We start from the raw sequence: 18,209 nt of genomic DNA on the forward strand, positions 1-18,209 counted from the left end.
TTTGTCAGTCAACTCAACAAACTGCTCAAATGACATGCTTGAAAAGAAGGCATGCAGGATATATGAATACCTATGAAACATCAAGTTGAAATGGCATGCAAGACAGTCACTGGAAATATGGGGAAATATCATGTTTAAGGTTTAGGCTACTGTTTGTTATTAGAGTCCAGGACTGTCATCTGTTCTGTCGATTGGACGGCGTGATTGAATGTTTTCTTGCCTTTTTCGGCGCTAGGATCCAGCGGGCTCTGAATCTCCTCCCATCCCGTGCTCTCTGTATTCCTAATTTTGCCACCAGAGCCCAAGCTCACATGTCGGTTACTTCCTGGCGGAGAAGCACTGTTAATGCAGGGTCCGCGAGACTCGCCGGCTGGGAGGACAGAGAACCTGCTCTATGTTTACCCATAGAACAGTTACAAGAAGCGAGTCAGTTGACCCTAACGGTCAGGAATATCTTGGGGGAATGTTAGAAAATCTAGTTTGCAAGGCAACACCAAGGGCTTAGTGTGTGCGTGGTGTACACTGAATGTCCCTCAGACTACAAGGCATTATGAGTTGCGGCTCACCCCGCTAACAACTGATGCCGAGCCCGCTACAGCCGTGACATTTTCTCTGTCAAGTGCATACATATATTTTTTGTTGACGTTAAATCTCACTTGTCAATGGCTTTTGCCCGCGGTGCATATTCGGATATGCGAAGACCACTGGCATCCTGCCGATGCGGGATCTTGTCTTCGATTCTGTCGGCTCTCCTCGTTCTATCGGGCAATTGTGATCCCGGTAAGTCATCTTCTCCATGCTAAACAGTCCACATTAACTTTTCCATTTTCATGTCTTTACGTGGGTTTATTTCTTACAGTAATTTTGAAAGACGTATACTTTTCTGTGAAATGAGTGAATAAAGACGTGTCATTATAGTTCAATTTAAACGCTCCGGTCAAGGGAGGTGTCACCGTTTTCATGAATGAACAACCTATCTGTCATATTTATGTTTGAGTCAAAGGGAACCAGACGGTTTTGTGACCGTTTAGGAGTTGTAAATGCGGTTAATATTTAAGATATCAGCGCCAATGAACTGAGACGTGAGCCTACATTCACAGAGGACGCAGTGTTTCAAAAGAGTATTGGCGAAACGTTGTTCATCCACCAGTTTCGTAGATGTGGATTAACCTGCCGGCTTGAGACGATCGAGATGAATGTGCGCTCGAAAGTAATTTTGGAACCAGATTCGAGGCAGTGTGAAAACAGGTGTCTGAACGGTGGTCCTGACATCGAATTTCCTATAACGATTGGCCCTTTTTAGACTCTTTAAAACCAACAGGACCACAGCATCTCTCTGAAAAGAACTAAATGGATTAAAAAATATTTACATAATGACATTTTTAACCATCAGTTACTCGACAAACGAGGGTTGGCCCAGCTATATTTCATGTAAATGACCTTGGGGGTAGAATTCTTACAGTTTTACAGATATCTAAATTAATTAGATTCACTTCAGAGACACAGGATGGCAGACTTTATTGATAGGCCGCTGTGGCTTATTAAGTGTATGAGGTTTTTTTTATCCATACAAATTATCTATATTTTATAGGCTAAGACAACTTGGTTGATTTAAACTTTGTAGCTGATGATACAATGTTATGATTAATTATGCAACAACCAGGACAATGCCATACAAAAGAATAGCACATCCTTTGAATACTTTACATTTATTATTCGTTTGCTATTCCCGTGTATGTATTCCCCGGTATGTTGATGAGAGGTGTACCTAGTTGTTTAGATTACTGGTTTTACCTTTTCTGTCTTCCCTCCCTCCCTCTGGTTTAAAATCTCTGGTTGATATGTGCCCCTTGCCAGCTCCTCTTGGAGCTGATGGTTTGATACTGACAGAGGCTGTCAATCAAGTATATGCGTCCTACTCTGGTTTTATTTTGATTCTGTCAACTGAATGGAGGTGCCTGTCTTAGTTTACAGTCATAGTCTGACAATACAGTTGCCTTGCTGGTTTTCTTTTCTTTCACCGATCGACTATAGATTTGAATGGCTTAGGTAAGAATGCATTGTCAGTCTTCGTCAAAGCTTTTACTTTGTCCTTATCTTAAATGGATGTTGGTAGGCAGTAATATTAATCAGTAACATAGTCCACTGGATGGGGTTTTCACATGCTAGCCATGTGTCAATGATAAACAGGTACTTGTATGATGGCTGGTATGATGAATGGTGGGAATTAGTAACTTGCAAAGAGAGAAGTGCCACTCTCCCCCTTTCCCTTTTAGTAGATCTGTTTGCTTTATTTGATTTCTATATATGATTATAGTGGTTCTGATAAATGTTATGTTCACCACTCAGGATGGGAGAGTGGAGCTGAGGTTGCAGGAGCACATGCATAAATCCAGATATGATTTGGCCCAGGCTTTCATAAATGATGAGAAGTCTTAGGACTCCAGACTGTTTTTCCAGGACTGGACTCCTGGCCAAGCAGTAGTGGGGTGATGGTAATCTGTGCTGCTTTAGAATATTTTCCCATTGTTTTATCACAGTGCCACAAAATGAAGGCATGCTGAATTATTTGGTTTAGGAAGGGCTGGGATTTCCCATGATATAAGTCTCTTTGTTTATGGAATTTTGTGTTTCAGTGTCAGCTTCGTTGTGTGTGCGTGCGTGTGTGTAAGTGTGTGTGTCTGTGTGTGTGCGCGTGTGTGTTTGCTTTTTGAAGTGCAGAAACCATATGTACCTCCTTCACGTGATTCATGGCCAATGGAAATGTGCATGCCTGTAAATGTAAATGTATTTTCACTATGTAAATGAGTGTGTGTGTTTGTCCGTTCGTGTGTTTCTGACTTTCTTGTGATGTGTGTATGTGTATGTCTGTGCCTGTATGTGTGTTTAGAATTTAATGAGAACGGCAGACCATGTTGTCTCATTCACCAGATACTCACAATGGTGGCATTGAATCCAACCCAAAGCAACCCCTCACTAATATCGGCCTTGCAAACAAACTGGAATCATTTGAAATAAGTGTCATGGATTTTTTATCTCTATGAGTCAATGTGAGTAGTATTAGACATAACAGTATTTCTACTGTATGTCACAATGACTCTCAGTATCTCATCTGATGTATTTCCTAAGCAGTAATTTCATAGGGAGCAATTACTGTCAGGAAGTGCAATGATCTATTTTCAACAAGTTAAGTATGAAGTTAGACACTGTCTCCTATGTCTCTTTCATTTAAATGGTTACTGATATTTCCAAACCGCGTTATATCTTTAATGAATGTTGCTCATTATGAATGGATTTAAATCTCAATTAGCTCTATTGTCTGCAACAAAAAGAACATGTTGAAATTATATTATATAAGCTCTTTTAAATCCTTATTACAGGAAACTGAAATGCAATAGTAGTAGTAGAAGTAACAGAAGAGGCTGTAAGAGAAGTAGTCGCCTTTCGAGTAGCAGTAGCTTGTGGGAATAATGACCTACGAAAAATAAACTTTGTAAAACACTAACAGAACTGCTTGCTCTGCAACTCCCTTGTCATCTTAGTGAAAAGCTTCACTCTGGTTTTTGAACGAAACTGAAAGCTTGCCTGGGAGGAAAACACCATGGTGCAGGTTTATTTCTGGTCCTGAATATTCTCATCTCTGTTTACTCAGTCATCAGTTATTCTCTTCCCTATGCATCACTAATCATTCGCATACAATCCAATCCACAATTTTATGGCAGAAATACAAATGTGTGGGTGTGTGTGTGTGTGTATATTTGAGTGTGGGGTTGTATATGCTTCTGTGCGTGTGTGTGTGTGTGTGTGTGTGTGTGTGTGTGTGTGTGTGTGTGTATGCGTGTGTGTGTGCGAACTTGAGTGTGGGATTGTATATGCTTGTGTGTGTGTGTGTGTGTGTGTGTGTGTGTGTGTGTGTGTGTGTGTGTGTGTGTGTGTGTGTGTGTGTGTGTGTGTGTGAGAGCTTGGGTATTTGTTCTACTGCCGTGTGCATAAGCGTGATTCATGAGCTCCATGTGAACACACATACACATGCTTGTACAGATCTAATAATGACCGCGGGGTTCTGTGCTAGCCCGCTGACGGCCAGGGTGCTGTGTGCATTGCGGACTGGGACAGCAACCTTCAACCTGACAGGTGATGAGCTTAGCAGGAAAGAGAAGGCCGACACAAAATGCATCTAGGGCCCCCCTTGTCAGAAGTTGTTGTGATTTTAATACTTTACTGTTCCTCATGCTCTCCAGTGGTCTCCCCAGTCATTCCTAATGAGGTCTGTGCCGCCGAGTGATTGAGAGGCCAGAGGTATAATGAAATCAGAGAGGGATCCCTCACCTATACCATTTCTTCTCCGACCGTCGGAAGAATCTGGCCTGAATACAAAGAGGCAGTAAATCATTTAATTGCAGCTAGAGAGAAAATCAATAACATGGAAGCATTAAAAGTAATGGAATGCATTGATCCAAATCCATATTTTAGATTGTAGATCAGGCTGTCTTTTTCCCCTCTGCTATTCTTGAGTCATTGGGGTATGTGGAGTTTTTTTTTGAGAGAGAGAGAGAGACAACAAAGATTCTTCTATTGGAGGTTTTGACAGGCTCTGTTAGGAGAGCAAGTATGGTCTAGGGACGGTGGCTCACAGCGCGGTGTTGTTCAGCAGGACTTAATTCGATTCCAATGATCAGAGCCTGATTCCACTTAGCTTGTTGCTGTAGCTGAGGGCATGTTCGCATGATCCCTAATCCAACACCTGTGGAGCTTGTGCAGAGATCAGACAATTTGGGGGAATAATGTTAGATACATGGAAGCTACTACCAGCATCATCTTACCTGAAGTCACAGAATTGAATGTGTTCAAATAGTCTTAAGTTTAATATGAAGAGTGCCCACCCAGTGTCCTTCACACAGTGCTGTACCTGACTGATTGACATTAGTCTCAGCGAGTTTAACATCCCAGGGTTATGCAGAATAAAGTAACTACTTTTACAGTTCAGTTTTACAGACAGCATATTTGCAAGCTTTTAGATGTGGTAATACCCTGATCAGACACCCTTCAATCCAGATTAGCAGATATATGAATATATATAGCAGTATATGAGCAGGAAAAAAATGAGAATTCATTTTACTCTGTTCACATAGCATGCGTTCTCTCTCCACACTAGTGTAGGAAGATGACCAAAAAAGAAGATGATTCTTTCTCTACCACTGTCTCTGACGCCTCTAGGGAGCCACCACTGAAACCTAACAGAACATATTTTATATCCCCTGTTGTGAATCGCTTAAAAAATTAAACATATTTCCCCTGAAACTCTCCAGTCTGTCCGATTCTGTCATGCTTCATCATTTAATTCTCCCAGCCACCATAGAGAGAGAGAAAGGGAGAGAGAAAGGAAGAGAGAGAGAGAGAGGGAGAGGGAGAGAGAGGCGGGGGGGGGATCCTTATTTGTGTTGAATCTGGCACTGGACACTGTTGGTCAGGATTAGCAGTTGGTTACGTATGCTTGCATGAGTCACAGAGCAGGCCACCTCTCTATTGAGGTGATCACCTTAGAAGCTCAGAAATCTGCCACCCCAGCAGCTTGTGAGCACCAGGAGGCCAGGCAGGAAATGTGGACAGTCCATTTTGTGCACGCAGTAGGCCACCGTGTAATCTGCCGGGGCTGGGCACAGTATCCCGCGGCAAAGGCCATATGTGGGTCTCTTTTATAAAAACTGTGATGACACAGGAGAGTATCTCTAAATGTGAGAGGTGTCTAATTATGTTCACCGGATCAGATGTCGGACGCGAACAGCACTTAATTTGTAGCTGGTGGGTGAAAAAAGATGATAATAGGTATCACATCACTCGCGTCACTCGTTACACATTTCAAACTACCCGTCATACGGAGGCACTCTATGGAAGTATCACACCGGCAAAAGTTTCTGCTTTCTCTATTTAGACCTTAATGATGTATCAGCTTGCATCTGTCTGTCCTCCGAGCATATCATATCTTTAGACCAGTCCAAACCAGGCTCAGAAAAAGTAAAAAAAAAAAAAAAAGGATTCTGAGAAACGTTTCAATGAGGTGCAGTCAATACGCTTATCCTCATAGGACACTTCAAGATGTGATTGTGCGCTCTGGTAAGGCATACCTGAAGACTAGCGCACCAAAGCGTATGCTGACTTTGAGGGAGCCCACTGAGGTGTAGTTACTTACTCACATTTCTTTGTGGTGACCACTGCACCGTGTTTCCTGTCGTGCCGGTGCCTTGACACATTTTCAATAACCTGTCCAAAAAAAAAATCTAATTATTATGAGACCAGGATTAATTACTTGTCCATTATTGACTCAAGAGCCTACTGCATATAAGCACATAAAGGTGGATATCAGTGAAGCCTGTATTAAGAGAACATGGATAAACTTGGTCTTGTGCTTGGATAAGCTTAATCCTGTATTCTGTGTTATGATTAAAGTTGCCAACACTACTCTGTGTAATGTAACTCTGTAAATACAGATATGTGTTTCGCTGTGTCTTTTGGAATCAATTAAGATGGCAGAGGTTTTGCATTTTGCATATTGCAAGTATGTCTAAAGTTGTGCTTCTTATAAACAAACAAAAAAATATATACAGTATATGATGACTTTTTCAAACTTTTTCCACAAACATGATTAATATTTGGCTCCATTTGAGCTTTTTTGTGCACTGTGTTATGCCTGATCTCTTGATCAGTGGAGATGAGACTGGGCGCTGCATTGGCCCAGTGCCAGTCAAGTCTGTGCTGCATCACGTACTCTGTGTAGCGCTCTCTTTATTTGGATGGTGATGTTCAGTGAACAATTAGAAAGACTGAACTTGAATCTCTGTAGGTGGACTATTCAAATAAATTATTACCTTGTAATCCCAATTTATTTTTTTGTCTTTTCTACATGGATCACATTTAGTTTCATTTGGACAGTTGAAAAAAAAGTGTACCTCGCAAATTGGTACACTGGTATAAGTGTTACAAATCTGACGGATTAGACCCAAGAGATCCCCTCAAACAAGCAAGCCGTTGAAGAGTCTTTAAACCTCTCAGCAAATGTTCTATTCAAGGCACTTCGATGCTCAAGAAAGAGCAGCCTTGCATGTCTTTTCATTTCTGAGTAGAGGGAAGTAAATGCATATGTCGTCACTTTCAGGGGACCAATTATAGAGGACTCGCTGGGTGAGTTTTCCCACACTCTCTTCCACTGTAAACGAGTGTGAAAGGAGGAAGAGTCTCACTTCCCTGATTGCATTTTGCTTTGTGACAAATTGTTATTATTTTCCCTTGTGTTGGACACAATACATTCAATAACTGAATCCTGCCTCGTCACAAAGGATCTCTCTCGCTTACAACAAATAATGCTGTGAATAGAATCTCTTGGATAAATAAGCATATTGATCACAAAAGCTGTTTTTGTCGTCAGCACAATCGTTTTTTTGTGTGTCTTTGAAGCATGGGAGTGAGAGGGAAGAGTGTGCTGAAGCTCTGAGAATGGAGCATGGAGTGCTACTGTGATTTTATTTATAGCACGCATTTATTGCAGTTAAAGGTGGCCATTACTGATGTCAGAGTTATCACTGCAGCAGGCAGAAACTCCCAGCCACTCCCCTTAATATCTCAACTCTTACCTTTGCGTACTGTGTAGCAGCTCTGTGCACCAAACCTATGGTCACAGCTCACACAAACACTCAGTCCTTCATAACATGAAATAAACTCACAAGGAAAACATTACCCTTCCTAAGGTGTAATAAAAACGTAACAGCGGCAGAAACATTCATTAGGAATAAATCTTGTTAAATGTGTTATTCATATAGATAATAATTAATAGTGGCATAGCCGTGGTAATGTGGAGCTGTAGAATGTGAGAGCTAGGGAATTGCAATGCAATAGGCCTGAAGTAATCGGCAAGCGGTAGGAAATTGGACATAAACAGGGAGTGGTTGTGATTGGCAGTGATGGTTCACATTAGTGCCACATTCCATTGCAATATAAAACCACATGAACTATCACTAATCGTTATCTCATATACTAAAGAACCCAGTTCCATCAGACACTGTCAGTTTGCTCTAGCCCTCTCCTCTCACACTGCTGTCATGCATACCATTCACCTATGTATGAGCTCTATAGGTAATAAGTGTGATAAAAGAAGAGTGTCTTCTGTTGTCCATGTATGTATTGTGCTGCAGAGTTTAACATACTGTACCGAAAACAAATACTATCTATCTAACAAAAACGATCTATCTACGTATCTATTTATCTATCTATCTATCTATCTGTCTATCTATGTGAAATGCTATGTAGAGCGCTGTGCACTGCACTGTGTGTATGTACAGTATCTGTCCATACTTCTGAGGACCCTTCTGCTGCTATTACAGATCTTTGAGACTGAAAGAACAGTGAAACAGCCCTCACTTAATAATGGTGCATAGTCCCTGACAGTTGTTGTGGCATTAAGGCCATCAAAATGAAGCTCGTGCTCTGATCATAATCACCTTAATTAAGAGACGACTCATTGTGACGTGCACATCCATTATTGAGCCGAGCCGTGTTATTTTAAGACGGAGAGGATCTTATCTTAAGCTGTGATGATTGATGGGCAGGCTGATTGTGTGTGTGTGGGTGTGTGTGTGTGTGTGTGTGTGGGGTGAAGCTCTGTTTCAAGTGCTCCTATCATCTTCAGCTTCACTCCCCTTTCAGGACTATCAAAGACACATCCCTACTCATGCATGAGAAAAAAAAACTCGAGGCTCACTCTCTCCCTCTCTCTCTCGCTCACTCCTTCCCTTTCTCTCTTTTTTCCTCTCTCTGTATCTTTCCATAGTAAATGAGAAAGGGAGAGGAGATTTCACACAGCCTAAAATTCATAGTTAGATGATGGATTCACGCATGAAACCATATCAGTACTTTATCGTTTTCAGTTTCTTGCTCTATTGGCATGAATTGTTTGTTTTGAATTGAATTTGTTCAGAAAACTGCTAACACAATTACACATTCAATTCAGCTGTCAAAATCGTATATGTTCTCGTTAAGATGTTTAATCACATCTTAAACTTCAGACATATTCTTAACATAAATAGCATAGCACAGATTTACCTGGTTCTTTGTGTGGCCTAAGTACAGACTAGCTGCCCAAAGTACTGTGTGCTCTTTAATCAAACTATGATTAATTCGTTTTAATGGGTTTACCTTAGCTCTTGATTGACTTAATCAGTGTTTTGGTAGACCATTAAGCTTTGTAAATCTGCTGAGTAGATTCGCCGCAGTATACTTAATGGCTGTGAGTCTCGGCGAGTCGTTTCGGGGAGGGGGGGGGGGGGGGGTCCTAATTGTCGAGTTGTAATGTATATGTGTAATAGAACATACATAGTCAGACATGCGCGCCGGGCTGAGTGAGTCTTTCACCAGGCAGGAAGCTGATGGTTCCTGTGGAGTTTAAATAGAGTGCCGTGCCTCATTCAGCATTGACTTTCCCTCAGGAAGTCTTACAGTGGGGGGGAGGGAGGGGGGGGGGCATCTAAAATAGGTTAGATCTGTCGGCAGACAATGAAACAATGGGTCATCACTATTTCCATAAATACAGGATAAAGCCAGGATGTTAGTGTTTGGCGCACACAATGAATCTGGACTGCGTAGTGCTGAGCTCAGAGCAATTGTGTTGAAGGTTGAGGGCGTCGCCCCGGACAACCATCTTGTATATATAGTCTACTGAGCAATGCTGGCTGTACATTAATCAATTCTAGAGTCTTAGTGTTTACTGTTGGTTATGTATCAGAAGTACTAACTACTAATATCTAAGTACTAAATACCAGTTCTTCTTTATTGCCATGATATTGGAAACACACTTAAAATAAACATCAGTCAGTAAGAGTTATCTCTTATAGTGAGTGAACTCTTTTGATCATATTGCTGTATATCTAAGTCATCAGTGTTTTTTGCATGCAAACAGTATAGCAGTTGCAGCAAGCAGATTCAACAGAGCTGAGCATCATGACTTAGTTCAGCGTTATTTTTTTTTATCTCCCAGATCCCAGAATCGTCTTTTCAAAAGCCACACGTGCTTTCTTGTGATCCTCTCATGTCAGACTTAAAATCCATCCTGGTCTTATCTGTTTGCTGTTTGACTCTGATTGGATGATATGAGGGGTCAGTGTAAGGTCGTCCTTGTCTGTTACCAGCAGTTGTTCTGGCTGCACTCCAGCACACGCCAGGAAGATGAGCCATTCTAACCACAGTGGTCCATCCTTAATAATATTGTAGGATTGCTTCACAACAAAACAAAAATGTTCGACTGTAAATATGGCCCTCGAAATATCTAACCCATTTTGCTCTCATCACATACCTTATCGATAAATTATTCAGTCTGAACAGTATTTAATGACAACACCATCATTTGCGGCTGTTTAGAAAGGATGCATGTCACACACAGATGTGTATCGATCCTTCTCTAAGGCACAGATGCCAATGGGAAAGTCTCCAGAAACATATTGCATGTGTGTACCCATTTCAATTGGACAGATGCTAGTTTACCACATTGCCTGGATTGGTTCCACTTGATCTCCATATCATGTGCTTAAAATGCCCCCCTCCCAGGTGATCAGTTCTCATGACAACTGCCTTATAGAAGTGAGAAGTGAGGGAAGCCATCTGACCACTTCTCCCTTACTTACTGAGAGCTGCAGGGTTTATCAAGCAGTGTGATACGGCAGGAGGAGACAGCTATCCACTCCACCCCCGTCCACCTGGCTGACAGCGGGTGTCACTGTGGAGTGACGGGTACCTGCAAGCTGTCTGAGCCACTGAGCACAATCATTTGTATCCTGGCTACAGAAGACTAATGTAGCCCATCAGGTACAGAAACCATGTCGGCTCCATCTCTGCTTTCTTGAACATTGCTTTACAGTTCAAGAGATGGAATGTCGGAGAGAATTCACTCAGGCAACATTTTGTTTTGGTCAAGACTCTTATTTTCAGTAAGGTCAAGTTGCTGTGATATAGGCTGTCCTGAAAACAGGTTGTGCAGTCAGAAGTTTCTGTATGCTCAAAAGGTCCTCTCCATTTGACCTGTGCAGTATCACTGCAAAAGATATAGACTGTCTTTTTGTTTACTGCTGGAGACAAATTCTGATGTACAGGAAATCAGATTTAGGCCTTTCCTGTTTGTAACTAATCTATATCCCGGCATGCTGTCAAATCCAGAAGTCGCATGCCTGAAGAGCAACAGCATCCTCTGCGTCCTGTACACAGCGCGCAACGCCAGACTCTCTGACCTTTTCTGATCGAATGTCTGCAAATGTGGTGAATGCCCTTTCAAACGGTGTGCTCTCGAACGCCGTGTAAATGTCTGCCCCGCTATTTGGGGATGTTTGTGCAGCGAATTTAGTGCCTCTCCGCGAAAGGGAGCGGAGAGCGCCGAGAGGCGAGCGATCATAAAAGGGATGAGCGATGGGGGCTGTGTATGCATGACTGGGCCGAGCTCTGAGCCCCTGTCCACTGTCGTTCACTCAACACGAGTTATAATACAGTGCAAGGTCAAATGGCCAGCAATGGTCAAAAATATGTTTACATATACAGAAACTATATCCTAATATCCAGACACACACACACACACACACACACACACACACTTAAACACACAGACAGATATGCATGCATAGAATGCACATATTCACAGCTGCAACCTGACATGTGTGAGATGTAATAGTTTACGCACAACAGGTAACAAACTGTTTACAGCCCCCTCATTTTTGTGTTAGCATGTTGTCTGTGTGCCGGGTGAAAGTGTGAGTGTGTACCACTGTCAGTGGTGTGTTTGACATTCAGGCCATTGAAGGCTGTTTGTGTGGATGTCCGCACCATGGAGACCTATGGCTTAATTAAAGCCGTGACCTCCCCTGGTCATGTGAAAATTGCTATTTTGAGGCTCAGCGATACTGCTTGTTTGCAGGTGTTGCTGGATGCATAAGGCTGGCAGTGGAGGATCGCATTTAGAGAGAATTCAGGGGTTTTGCGTGGAACAGTTTGGCTGAGCCGCACAGGTAGAGGCCTGGCTGGAATTTCTGTGATTCTCTCTTTATTCTCACGTATATAGCACCTGTGTCCAGTGTGCTTATTGAATGCCAGTACAAAGCCCTATGTAGCTGAAATGCACAGGCAGCTCTGCTGGCATTGCTTTGCGTTGTGTTGTGTTGTGTGATCCATGTCCACAGGTAGACTCACTTGATCCTTTGTGTGGTGCTCAGTGTGGCTTTACAGGATCTCACCTAATCTCCCGGCTGCAGGGGGAGTGGTGACAGGACTGTAGACCATTACCATGCCGCTGTCTACTGCCCACTTTCATTAAAGTAACAGGATTCTTTCAGTCACTCAAACTGTCTGTTACAATCCCTCTAAACCCCCTTCATCTCCTATTCGCTCTCTCCAATCTCTGTCCCTCTCGTTCCCTCTCCCTGACCCTCTTTCCTCTCTCTTTCTCCCTCACTTTTTTTCCACAATCTCTCTCTCCTTTTCTCTCCATCACTGTCAAAGAGATGGCAGTGCTTTTATTCTATATAACACCAGCAAACAGACCTTCTCAAAGATCGGAAGGTTCCAGTCCATGTGGTTGTTTTTAATTAAACGTCAGCTGTTTGTGTGGATGTGTGTTAAATCATATGCATAGGTGGAGTTGAGTAGTGTTTGGTCGACTATTTTGCATACGTATCTGTGTGTGTGCATGTGTACATATGTGTGTGTGTGGGCGGGAGATACGCAGATTAATGCTAGTTTTAATTTTCTCTCCTTTTGTTGTCATGGATTTGTACATAATTACTGAACGTGCTTTTAATCTAACTAACTAATATTAGGCCCAATGAAATGAAAGTGAATTAAAACAGGCACTTGTTCACTCTAGTCACACGAGCCCATTATTTACCCTAACTCTTGACCGATGGATAAATTGCCACTGATGTTGGAGCTGCTCGCTGGCATTATCGAAATGTCTAATAATTATTCTCATTTCAATAACGCTGTGCCTATGGCCACTGCAGTGCTGTCCTTAAACCTTTCAGTGTTAATGACTCAGGACAGGCAGCAGACAAATGGGAGCACTCTTAATTGTGGAGCTCGAATGAATCGACTTAGTGCAGCGCCTAATTAATCCCACGCGTAATGATGCAACGGCTGGTAATTGCTGAGCAGATGATAGGAAAATGTGTTTGTGCAAGCATCTCATTCCTGTGTCCCTTAGCCCCACCATGAGTACCTCAAGATGGGGACGCACCACACGAAAAGAAGGAGACGACAAAAAAAACAAAAAAACAAACAGAAGAAATGAAGGAGGAAACTCCCCTAGGCTTTGAAGAAAGTTCAAATTAATTTCCCACTGTTATCTGGAGTGGGGCGGCAGGGAAGCGGAGTCATGGATGTTTTCTCTCTCTCCGGGACGGGTGAACCATTCGTTACAAGCACACTTTGATTGACGCTCCTTTGCTTCTGTTTTGCCGTCGCCCCCCCCTTTATTTATACACTGTCTCTTCTTGTTGAGTCCCGTCAAATGAAAAGAATAGCATTTACTTCAAAAAGCGCCTGCCTGTGATTTCACAGAGCTAAATTGAGAGTCTGAGATTGGTGCCTCATAATGAACCTTGAGTGATGGCTCCGGAATTTTCCTTGTGTGCCTTGAGTGTTGAGCTGTAAACAGTCATCATTACTTCTGATTACCCCACTAGACAAAACACTGAGCATTCCTCTACAACATCTTTATCTACAACAGCTCTCAAGCCAGCTCTGTGGTACTCAGTTCAGTTGCTGGACACGTGCACAAAGTGACTAAAGATAAATTTGAATTTCTATGAATGTGCCAGTTGGTAATGAAACCAAATGATATACTGTGTGAGCTTATGTGCACAGATCACCTGACCTCTACATTTTTGTTTTTGTCAGCGGTACCTCCGGGTCTAGAGCATCGTGGGAGTGTGGCGGCGCCCAGAGAAAGGAGGGCAGCAGAAGAGCCTTACTGGGCATACTCGGGTAAGTGTGAGGTGGCTCCTCAACCTGCCAGACATATCTGCACCTGTGTTCTCATATTTGACTTGCAAACACAGGTGAGGTGAAAAATGTCTGCCAAGTGAATCTGTTTACTTTTTCTTTTTAACTTTGTTTTTGCCTCATCAGTCATCTGTGATTGTTTTATTTTGTTGTGGATGTTGATCTTAGTAGTATTGTCTATATTTAGGGGTCTGATGAATTTTCTGTTTATTTAATGTTATTTCCTGACTGCTAGTTGGTCCAGCAATCACAACTTGCGAAGATGAGTTGTTAAAGTTTTAATATTTTCTTACTAACTGTGGTAGTGCCAAAGCAGAACGCTTGCATGAACACCACACACACACTTCTAAGAAACTAGCAGATGGAGACAGATGATATGGACTCTTTTAGCTCAGCCTGTTCCTTTGAAAGTTGGAAGCCTGGGAGTGCGGGTATTATGGCAGAATCTGTAGCAGTGAAGTCTAATCACTCGGATTTAAAATAGAGAGTCCCCTCGCCACATGTTAGTTTCGTGAAGGTGACAGAGAAGGCATCCTAATGCTCTGCCTGAATGTTAATAGCCTCCTCAATATTCGTCCAGGCATCGTGTTTGGTTTGGTTTCGGGAGTGGTTTTCCCCTCAAACCATGTGGGCTCACAACAGATGTCCCTCCTGTTCGCTGCAGGCCACGGAGACCCAGACTATACCCAGACCAACCATTGTGTGGGCTGGTCAATAGCGCTTTTAGTTAAAGCGTTGGCGGGCCCTGCTAATCTGGTGACATTTGATGCATCCAAATTGGCAAGACTGTGGGTGTGTTTTGTGTATGAGCATACATGTGTCTCTGTGAGTGTGTGGGAGTATGTCTATCTTTTCTTTTTTGGGGGAGCGGGGGGCTGTATTTGTGCATGTGTGAGTGTGCATGCGTTTTCCCTTCCATTACCATCTTCCATTGCAGGCAAGCCAGAGCGTGTTTGTAAATTCTGAATTTCCGTAATCATTTCTGGCTTGGAGTGGCTCCACAGGCCATCTCTCTCTCTCTCTCCCTCTCTCTCTATCTCCCTCTCCCTCTCTCTCTCTCTCTTTCTCTAGCTCTCTCTCTCTCTCCTCCTCTCTCTCTCTCTCTCTCTCTCTCTCTCATCTGGCCATTTAGCCATGATCTCTCTCCTGCTTCAGAGTGAGGAGGGTGGTTTTGTTAGAGACGTCAGGGACATGGCACAAACTGTGCGGTCTGTGCTGGGAAAACTCTAGTGAAGCCTCACTCGGGAGGCCACTCTCCTCCTCAAACTCTCTCTCTTTCTCTCTCCATCCCCTCTCCGTCTGTTCCCTCTATCTCTCTGGCTCCATCCTTCTATATTTCTCTCTCTCTCTCAGTCTCAGGCGATGTCGATCTCTCTGTTCCTGCTTCTTTCAGTTCTTGTACTCCCAATCCCTCTCCACTCCCTCAATTTGCTCTCCAATTTTTTACTTATTTTCTGTTATTTGTTTCCAATTTTGGTTATTTCATTTCCAATTTTTGTTATTCTCTCCCTCTCTGTCTCCCTCTATTTCCCTCTCTCTTTCTCTCTCTCTCTCTCTCTCTCAGCACCATTCATGGGCCCATTCTCAGTGTTTCCCCACCCTTCCATCTTCCTAATTTGAGCTTTGATCTTAACTGCAAATTGAGATGGTTTCATCACAGTCGGGGTCCCGCCTCCTCCACCGTGTTTAGTTTATGGTGTTTAAAGCGGCATTGTGTGTCGGTGCGTGGTAATAACACTCCAGGAGGACTCTCTGAATGGGCCTCTCGGAAGTAATGACTCTCTGCATCACCCTCCATGCAGATTTGATGTGTTTAGCAGGATATGGACCTTTATTTGGGGCGCCGGATGAGTTTGCAGCAGTTAAGTAGTCATAAACTGCAGCAACGTCAAGCCAAATCCCACATTCTCCAAATCTTATTCAATTTTTTATTTATTTTTTAAATGTGGAGGCAGGCTATCTCTCATAAGAGGCAACTGATATTGCACCGCAGAGGCTCTGTGGGAGGTTTCCCCACATACCGTTATTGCATCTCACTTTCTCATTCCTCAGGATTTTCATTTTTCTTTACCGCTACATTGTTGTCCTTCACTGTATGCAGTACATTCTCATTATTATTTGTGTGTTCTACCTTTCTCTACAGCTCAGCATGTCAGTAAATATTTATTTCACACTGACATGAAATGTCTCCTCTTTTAACAGTCTCCAGCTTGGAGAGAGGATCCAAGAACATCAGTCATCTTACATTACTTTTTAATTATCCTGCCTTTACACAAAAACATCTTGAAAACAAAAGATATTTATGGAAGATATGTGGGTTTCTTTAAGCAGGCGTACATTTCGCTAGGTTTTTCTTCATGGCGTAGTGTTGCTTGTATCCTGCACAGTGAACCACGCTTATCGTGGAGGAGCATTCAGATCACATTTAGGTTACGATTTACAAAGTGCCGCACGTCACATCATTAAATGAGATGAGTGTGCTCAAGTGTGACAGGAACACTTCCATCATTTAAAAAAGAAAAAAGGAATTTCTTTAGCCCAATATTTGCTCATCTTGCCTCGGTGTAATGACCACATGTCTGATTAGAGCAAACAGGGGGGCTGAAATGGCCAGAGCAACATACACAGCAATGCCTGGGCAGCCATCGCTGTACCTTACTGAGGTGACTGTGGCTGTCTGTATGCTCTGAGGCATTAAGACATGGCATGAGTTATAGCTGTGCCAATGCCCGTGGAAGTACTATCTAGCATTATGATCCGCCACTTACTCTCTCCATCTGCCTCATTATCATTGACTCACTCACTTGTCATGGGTGTCGTTGAGCACAACATCTCAACTTTAGCAGATCAGGAGTGCCAGTCTCCAGTGGAGCCGGCGTGCAGTTTCTGGACATTTTTGACTGGGCAAAAAAAAAATGCAGACTATTCTGCATCAGCTTATATGAGGCTTGGTAAAACGAAAAATCTATCTTGGCTATCAGTTAAGGGTTTGATAGTGTGCTGGTGTGCTCTGATTGGCCTATTAATCACTGTCTTGAGCTGCGTCCTGATGGATGTGTCAAGATGGCCATGGCCAGGTAGGGCGGGAGGGAGGAGCCCCCTCATAATTTGCTATGATGAATTGTTTTGGCAGGAACCAATTTGTGTGAGGAATTGAGTTCTTAATCATGGCTCCGGCTCCTTAATTCTGACAATATGTCCCCTTTCTCCCAGAAAAACTAAACACATTAACTATGTAAATAAATTTGAGAGACAAGGGAATTTGGCTTGTAATCATTCTCTTTCAGAGTCCAAAAAAGCCCCCTCAAAAATCCATATCCACTTGGACAACTTTCACTGAGTCTGGCCAACCCAATTCAGATGAAAAGCTATAACTATTCTTCTATATAGGCTATTATATATAATATAAACTATATAATTATGCTTCAAAACTATACCTCTCATTCAACGGTTAAATGTTTTGTATATATCATATGTGATACAGTTAAGTATTGTGACTTTTCCAGCTCTTTTTCTGCACACATGCGCCAAACAAACCATACGCACACAGCCCATGCATTTCCCCCTGTCTTCAAGCAGCGGTCAAAATAATGAAATCAAATCAGCATCAAACCCAACATGGTGTGATGCTGTTTCCAAGCAATAAGGAGAAGGAAAAACTGGAGGAGAGGGTGCTGAGGCTCCAGGCAATACCCCCCCCCCCCCCACCCACCCCACCCCACCCCACCGCCTTCATGAGACCAGCAAAAGCTGGCCTCCCTCTCTATTTCAGTGCATAATCAAACATGATATCCCTGTGAGGCATTAAGCATGCTTCTGTTTTATCCCTCCCTGGATTCTGCTCTTACTGAGATTACATAACACACTCAACTTCCACCATCATCACAGCACAGCACAGCAACAGCACCTTTACAATTTTTCTGGAAACATCAAACGCAAGTATGTCAGCGACAGCCTCAGCCTCAGCCTCAGAGCGAATGGAGGTCGCGCTGAAGTAGGTTTATGGGATGAATGAAGTATGCACGAATAAATATTTCTTGAGAATGTGATGTAGTAGAGCAATGGCCGCTCCCCACACATCCACTGGACAATTTAATGGCACCGGAGATTTCAAAGCCCATTCTATTCACTGGGCCACTTAGTTCCTCCACCCACCTCCTCCCTCTGCTCCACAACTGCCTTCT

General features: G+C 42.9%; 1 protein-coding gene across 1 annotated transcript in view; it reads left to right on the forward strand.

The window, feature by feature from the left end:
* Positions 1-253: 253 nt before the first annotated feature.
* The window catches only part of ca16b (carbonic anhydrase XVI b), a 61,730-nt gene continuing 43,774 nt past the window's right edge, over positions 254-18,209 (forward strand). Inside the window, exons 1-2 of the mRNA XM_031567985.2 lie at positions 254-780; positions 13,921-14,007. Coding sequence (XP_031423845.1) covers positions 663-780; positions 13,921-14,007 — 205 coding nt within the window. The 5' untranslated portion in view covers positions 254-662. The remainder of the gene's footprint in view (positions 781-13,920; positions 14,008-18,209) is intronic.

This window comes from Clupea harengus, chromosome 5, assembly GCF_900700415.2.
Source record: "Clupea harengus chromosome 5, Ch_v2.0.2, whole genome shotgun sequence".
In the NCBI taxonomy this organism is placed as follows: Eukaryota; Metazoa; Chordata; class Actinopteri; order Clupeiformes; family Clupeidae; genus Clupea; species Clupea harengus.